General features: G+C 35.7%; 1 protein-coding gene across 1 annotated transcript in view; it reads left to right on the top strand.

Moving 5' to 3' along the window:
• Positions 1-5,582: 5,582 nt before the first annotated feature.
• exoc6 (exocyst complex component 6) overlaps positions 5,583-8,394 on the top strand; it is a 66,842-nt gene continuing 64,030 nt past the window's right edge. Inside the window, exon 1 of the mRNA XM_073828849.1 lies at positions 5,583-5,699. Coding sequence (XP_073684950.1) covers positions 5,602-5,699 — 98 coding nt within the window. The 5' untranslated portion in view covers positions 5,583-5,601. The remainder of the gene's footprint in view (positions 5,700-8,394) is intronic.

Genomic DNA, 8,394 nt, shown 5'->3' with positions numbered 1-8,394 from the left:
TCTGGGACATTCTTGTTTTCCTTGAGTCGACACAATGGCGGTCGGAGTCGGGCTGTTTCAGCTCGGTGAGGGCGGGTCTAAGGTAAGCCGTTCATGTCAATCAACTATTGTGGGAGCGGCCTCTGTCTGTGTGCTGTCACAATGACAAGAAGCTGAGAATGACCTGATTTTGAAAAGGGAATATTACTTTTAAAGATTAAAAAAATACCACTGGGTGGATTTTTATCATTGTAGGGTGGTTGTGTACACAAACTGCCAACACACATTAATGTTCAAACAACATGTAAAAGTTAGTTTTGCATCCGATGACCCCTTTAAGACACAAAACAATCGGTCTGTGCAAAAAACTGAACAGTATTTATATCATTATTTACCTCCGATCCATCGCAACATTCTGCTCTCCTGAGTACGTTTACCCAGCCGGCGTTTGACGCGTCAACGTGATCTGCCAGAGTATATGCACACGTGGAAGCGATCTGTCGCGTGTATACATCACTCATTGTTTACATAGTGCATATTGGCCTCTCAAAATGGTAATTACGTGTGCTTATCCTGATTCTGGCAACCAATTACAAACTAAAAGGTTACATTTCCTTGTGCGAACTCATCTGGGAGTGTTGACTTTTCACTGACTACATTGCCAGAGCGCTTTGACGCGTCACGCACAGGCTGATGTGAACACGCTCCATATAGCTGAACGTTCCGTCGGATCAGAGGAAAATAATGATATAAATAATGTTCAGTTTCTTGTACAGACCGATCCCTATGTGTCTCAAGACCTCAGTGTATCATCACGAGCTGCAGGGTTTAATTTGGTTTTGTCTGTGTATGTTTTTTTTACTCTTAAAGATTTGGTAACCATTGACTGCCATTATATGACTGACAGACTGCAACGGTTTGAGTTAAAAATCTTCACTGTGATCTGCTGAAGAAACAAAGTCACCTACATTTTAGATGCCCTGGGGGTAAGCAGATAAACATCAAATTTTCATTTTTGGGTGAACTATCCCTTTAAGTCACTTCAGTCAGCTCCTTTGGTTAAAAAGTATATACAGTGCCTTGCGAAATTATTCATACCCCTTCATTTTTCACATTTTGTTATGTTGCTGTCGTCTTATGTTAAACTACTTTCAATTACTTTTTTCCCACATCAGTCTACACTCCCTACTCCATAATGGCAAAGCAAAAAAACATTTGTGCAAATTTATTAAAAATAAAAAAACAGAAAAGATCCCGTTGCATAAGTATTCATACCCTTTTCTGGGACACTCGAAATTTAGCTCAGGAGCATTCATATTGCTTCTAGATGTTACTACACTTCGAGTGGAGTTAAACTGTGGCAAATTCATTTGAATGAGTATGATTTAGAAAGGCACACACCTCTCAGAAAAGGTCTAACAGCTGAAAATGCATATCAGAGCAAAAACCAAGTCCTGAGGTCAAGATAACTGTAGAGCTCAGTGACAGACTTGCGTTAAGGCAGTGATCAAGGGAAGAGTTCAGAAAAAATCTGCTGCATTGAAGGTTCACAGAAGCAAGCCTCCATTATCCATAATGGAAGACGACTGGAACAACTAGGACTCTAGAAAATGTCTGCCAGCCCCCATCCAAGCTGACAGAGCTTGAGAGGTGAAAAGGTGAGGCAAAGAATGGCAGATAATTGCCAAATGCAGATGTGCAAAGTTTGTCACATCATATCCAAAAAGACTTGAGGCTGTAAAGGTGCTTCAACTATGTACTTAGTTAAGGGTATGAATACTTATGCAATGTACTTATTTCAGTGTTTTATTTTTAATAAATTTGTAAAATTAGCAAATCAGGTTTTTGCTTTGTCATTATTATGGTGTATGGAGTGTAAATTCATGTGGGGAAAAACTAATTTAAAGCAGTTTAACATAATGCTGATGAAGGGGTATCAATACTTTTGCAAGGCACTGTAAATGTTTATTTTTTTAGAAAATGAATGATCGTTTCGCTAGATAAGAACCTATTTCCGCAGCTAGGATTGTGTAGAGTCCTTTGAAGCTGCATTGAAACTACAATTTGGACATTCAACCCGTTGGTCACCACTGCAGTTCAATAACGTTTCCCTCAAAAACCATAATTTCTTTTCGACTGAAGAAAGAAAGACATGAACATCTTGGATGACATAGGGGTGAGTAAATTATGAGAAAATTTGTATTTACAAAGTGAACTAATCCTTCAAAAAACAGCCAGAAAAAGGACACAGTTTGCACCCGTAACACCCTGCTCCACAACTCCTGACCTTCTCAGATTAAACTGCACTTGTCTGATCCTGTATTTACAACTAAATTTTCCCAAACCTTTATGACGGGCCGTACGCTGACTCACGTGTGAGTGTTTTTGATTCTTTCTGATGTGCTTCAGTGACTCAGTGTGATTCACAGGTGCAGCTGTTTAATTATGTGGGTGAGGATGGAAATACCGCACATCCTGACCTATTGTGAGAGAATAAATTGATATACTTTACAGTGGTCTATGCTTGTCTTGATATTGTGGTTAGATACCTGACATCTGAGTAAAAGAAAACAGTTTTGAAGTTCAAAAACAGATGTGTACAATCTTCTAAGAAAAAAAAACAGTGTAAAACAATGCTAGTGACATCGCACTTCTGCCATCGTACATGTTTGAAGTCATGTGATTCAGCTATTGTCTAACACGTAATGAAATATGACTCAAATCGTATTTTCTTGTGTTTTGTAATGAAGAAAAATGCTTGTTCTGCTTCTATGAAAAAACGTTCGCAGTGCTTTTCGTTTTGAAATTTCTATTCAATTTCTAGTCTTTAGAACCACAAAAATTGTATCCTGGGTTCCACAAAAAAAAAATTCTAATAGTAAAAAGTTTCTTGAGCAAATCAGCATATTAGAATGATTTCTGAAGGATCATGTGACACTGAAGACTGAAGAGTAGTAATGCTGACAATTCAGCTTTGCATCACAGAAATAAATTCCATTTAAAATATATTTTAAATTGTAGTAATATTTGACTGTATTACTGTTTTTGTAATGATCGTTTCAAAAAGAAAAGAGGTGGAAACTGATAATGAAAACAGGACAAAAGCACATTTTTTTAGTAAAAAAAAGGGTTCATCTCGTTTCCTGTGAGTTAGGTCACAACCTCTTCTTGTTGTTTTGAAGCAGAGAGGAAACCGTTTGTTAAGACATCAGTTTGCAAACAACAGTGTTTTGTAATCTGTGTAATTTGTAAGATGATTCCTCTAAAATGATTCCTCTTAATCAAACAGCTGATGTTATGGTGTCAATATTTTTTTCTTCTGTTGAGTTCTTCTTTTGTTCACTTCTCAATTTTCATGAGCAAATATTTAAAACATGCTGTGCGATTTGAGTTTATTCTTACAAATGGTTTTCATAAATGTATTAATGTATAAATGAACTTATGACAAAGGTGTGCCAAGCATTTTTTCAATATCACACTTCTGAGTCTTTTGTAGTAACTCAGGCACCATAAAAATTCAGATCCTGGTCCAGTAGTGTGATAAATCTTGAAGCACAATTGGGAAATATTTAACAGGACAGCACTTCAGCCTGTTTTGTTGGATTCAAAGTACTAGAGATCACAAGGTCTGTCCCTTTTCCTTAGTTGCAGTTTTCTGCTGACCGTAGTATATATGTGTATGTCCTGCTGGAAGCACGGTTCTCCCAGTCTAACACGGACTAATAAACATGTACGGCAGCAGCAGCAGTCTCAAGATTCCCACAAGTCCTCAAGAAGAGGACAAAGGAGAAGCAAAGGTGTATGGGAATGTTTTTGCAGAACTGGAGTCAGTAGACCTGCCCCTAGGAACGACTTTAAGGTAGAGTGACTGTTATGTGTTATAAAATGTGACCCGGGACCACAAAACCAGTCATAAGGGTCATTTTTTTGAAATTGAGATTTATACATCAGCTGAAAGCTGAAATAAATAAGCTTTCCATTTATGTGTGGTTTGTTAGGATAGGACAATATTTGGCCGAGATACAACTATTTGAAAATCTGGAATCTGAGGGTGCCAAAAATCTAAATATTGAGAAAATTGCTTTTAAAGTCGTCCAAATTAAGTTCTTAGCAATGCATATTACGTGTCAAAAATTAAGATCTTTACTTAATATCCTAATTATTTTTTGCAGTGTATACAATACAGTGCAATGTTGGCTATTGCTACAAATATACCTGTGCTTACTTTTGGCTGGTTTTGTGGTGCAGGGTCACAAATAATAGTGGTTTTGATGGCATTTTCCCACATTTATATGTATACAGTATGATTTAAGTCTATTTGTTAGGCAAAAATATCAGTGTAGTATTATATTAATAAAATAACAAATACAATATAAATTAAATACATTTTTATAATTATGTTTTTTTTATAATTATGTTTATTTATTTTTATAATTATGTTTTTTTATATTTTTAAAATGTATATAATTTATTATTTTATATAAAATGCACAGCTAATTCATGAAATTATTGAATAATAACCCCATGAAATACAGTGAGCATTAAATTAAAATAATATTAATAATAATAAGCTAATATCAGGTCATTCTGGGCCTACTGTGTAAATTCTTTTTACTCCAGAGGTCTAATTTTATTTTTCAAAAAATAAAAAAGGTGATAAAAAAAATAAACGAAAAATATAAACAAACTAACAAACCCTACCAGTCAAAAAACTTTTGGACAGAAAGATTATTAATGTTTTTAAGTTACTTCTCACCAAGCCTGCACTTATTTGATCCAAAATACAACAAAAGCAGCAATATTGTCAAATAGTTTTACTATTTAAAACAACTCCTTTCTATTTGAATATATTTTAAAATGTAATTTATTCCTATGATCAAAGCTAAATTTTCAGCAGCATTACTCCAGTCTTCAGTGTCACATGATCCTTCAGAAATCATTCTTATATGCTGATTTACTATTGGCGAAACATTTATTAATATTATTATCAATATTTAAAACAGTTGAGTGCATTTTTTCAGTATTCTTTGATCCTAAGATCAGCATTTATCTGAAAATAAAAAACTTTTGTAAAATTACACACTATACCTTTCAAAAGTGTGGAATCAGTATAATTTTTTATTTAGGGCAAGGAAAGAAATGATAGAAATTAATACTTTTATTTAACAAGGATGCTTTAAAAATGATTAAAAGTGATGATAAAAACATTTATAACGTTACAACAGATTTCCATTTCAGATAAATGCAGATGTAATTATCTAAAAACATTAATAATATGTCCACCAATTTCTAATTAACGAATAAATGACAAAATTTTGCATAAACTTTACATAAAATTACATTTGTTTTTGACTGACTAAATTTTACAGCTGTTGATATTCAGATATTATCCATCTAAGATCAAGAGAAAAAACCCTTGCGCACTTTCCTGTAATATTCTACGTATTTTAGCTCTGCATAGCCTTTAGCTCACTGAAAAAGTCCCGAAACAGTGACTTTTATCCAGTGGCCTGCAAACCCCGTGAGCCGCCGGACTGCTGCAGCTCCACCTATCGGTGGACTGGAGTTCCTGCATCTCTGTCGGCATTGTCACAAATGAACACTGTGACGATTAGAGCCAACATGGCGGAGAGCGAGAGCTTGGAGACTATCACCGAACATGAGCGAATATTACAGGAGATCGAGAGCACGGACACAGCGTGCGTGGGGCCGACGCTACGGTGAGAGATGAGCATCGTCTGCTCTTATTTACCGTTCAGATGGCGATGCGATGTTTTCTCCTGTCTGATGGATGAAAAGCAGGCCTTTGTTTGCTAAAGATGCAGCTCAGCAGGACTTTATGTCATTGCTGGAGAATCTATTGAATAAAGTGGTGATCGAGGCGATGTGAATTTGTGTTCTTCTATATGAATTTATTGAATGATCGCTATATGCTGTACTGACACTGTAACCTACACTGATTTCAAACACAGTCAATGACACAGGCTGCTGCTCGCTGTTTTCCTGTCATTCATCGAGTACGATTGGAGGATGTTATGTGTGGATTATCTGTAATCATTTGCTTAGGATCTGTCTGTCTTAATAAAATAAGATGTAAACATCTGAGGTGAAGCAGCACAGGCCCAACATCGGTCTCACTGCATTATGAATATGATGGAGCTGTCGACAGGTGGAAAGCTCTGAGCAAAATAGCTTCAGTTTTGCCAAATGGACGTCCCTGTTAGGTTAAATTCTTCTGTATACTGCCCATTTCCTTTTACAAACTCATTTCAGCTGCGGAAGAATGAAAGCTGACAAAATATGAGTGGGTGTGGCGTTAGTAAATGAGTCTGGCTTGAGCTGGACATTAATATTCCGCCCTGAGCTCAGGTTTATCTCCTCATGTGATCTGTGTTGGAAGCATTTCAGTAGAAACCGTGATGGCACTCACAGTTTGATGATTTCAGCACAGCTGCATTTCATCATGCATTTCGTATTTCAGTAGAAATCATGACTTCATGATAGTGCTTTTTATTCCAGTAAAGATTTGCCATCTTTGGCTTTACTGTTTATGATGAAACAGTCACTGCTATTTTGGTAGCAGTGTTCTGTCACAAGAACTTTCATTATAAGATTTCAGATGAAATCATTTCGCTGGCGCTCATCTGCATCCCTTCATTAGAATTTTGGCTTCATGATTTCTGATCAAATCATACTTTTGGTAGCGCTTAAATATGGCCCATAATGAAGTATATTGTTTTATAGTTTCTGATAAAATCATGGATTTCTGTAGTGTTCATCTGCATCCCATTATGACATCTTTGGCTTCATGATTTCTGATAAAATCATGATTTAGGTGGAGCTCAGCCATGGCCCGTAATAAGATCTTCATTATTTATGATCATATTTCTGTTCAAATGTTGTAAGTAGCACTTAACTGTGTCATGACATTTTTGTCTCCATGATTTCTGATAAAAATCATGATTTCGGTAGTGTTCTTCTTCGTCCCATCACAACATCATTGGCTTCATGATTTCTGATGAAATCATGATTTTGGTAGCATTCATTGGTGTCCCATACCTGTCTTGACAAATCATGTTGTTGGTAGTGCTCAGCCATGTCCTGTAACAAGATCTTCAGGATTTCTGGCCATGTTTCTGTTCAAATGCTTTAGGTAGCACTCAACTGTCTCATGACATCTTTGTTTTCATGATTTCTGATAAAATCATGATTTTGGTAGCACTCTGTCATGTACTGTAACAATATCTTCATGATTTCTGATGATGTTTCTCAGCACTCAGCTGTCTCATATCATCTAAAAAAAAATTATGAATTCGGTAATATTCATCTGTGTCCCATTGTGATAGTTTCGGCTACATGTTTTCTTGATAAAAATCATGATTTTGGTCATGCTCAGTTCTCAATTTCTGAGAAAATCATGGTTTTGGTAGATATGTCAGACTTGTCCTGTAATAAGATCTTCATGATATCTGATCATATTTCTGTTAAAATGTTTTAAATAGCACTTAATTGTGTCATGACATCTTTGTCTTCATGATTTCTGATAAAATCATGATTTCGGTAGTGTTCATCTGCGTGCCATCATGACATCTTTGGCTACATGCTTTCTCGTCAAATAATGGTTTTGGTAGCGCTCAGCCATGTCCTGTAATAAGATGTTCATGATTTATAATTATGTTTCTGTTCAAATGTTTTAAGTAGCACTCAGCTGTCTCATGGCATCTTTGTTTTCATGATAAAATCATGATTTTGGTACTGCTCATCTGCGTCCCATCGTGAAATCTTTGGCTACGTAATTTTTTTTGTTTTAGTTTTGGTATGTCTCCGTCTTGTCCTGTAGCAAAATCTTCATGATTTCTGATCATGTTCCTGTTTAAATGTTTTCATGACATCTTTGTCTTCCTGATTTCTGATAAAATCTTGATTTTGGTAGTGTTCATCTGCATCCCATCGTGAGATCTTTGACTACAAGATTTCTGATAAAATCATGATTTCAGTCATGCTCAGTTGTGTCCCATACATGATGGTTTGATGTCTCTTATGATTTTTAAGAAAACACTCAGATATGTCCAATCATGACATCATTGTCTTCATGATTTCTAATAAAATCTTGATTTTTGGTAGCGCTTAACCAAGTCCTGTAATAAGATCTTTATCATTTCTGATCATGTTTCTTTTTAAATGTTTTAGGTAGCACTCATGACATAATTGGCTGTATGGCTACATGATTTCTGATAAAATCATGATTTTGATAGTGTTCATCTGCATCCCATCATGATATCTTTGTCTTTATGATTTCAGTAGTGTTAATCTGCGTCCCATCATGACATCTTTGTCTTCATGATTTCAGATAAAATCATGATTTTGGTAGTGTTCATCTGCGTCCCATCATGACATCTTTGTCTTCATGATTTC

This window comes from Garra rufa, chromosome 22 (assembly GCF_049309525.1).
Source record: "Garra rufa chromosome 22, GarRuf1.0, whole genome shotgun sequence".
Classification (NCBI taxonomy): domain Eukaryota; kingdom Metazoa; phylum Chordata; class Actinopteri; order Cypriniformes; family Cyprinidae; genus Garra; species Garra rufa.
The sequence above is the reverse complement of the archived record's forward strand: the minus strand, read 5'-3'. Positions and strand labels throughout refer to the sequence as shown.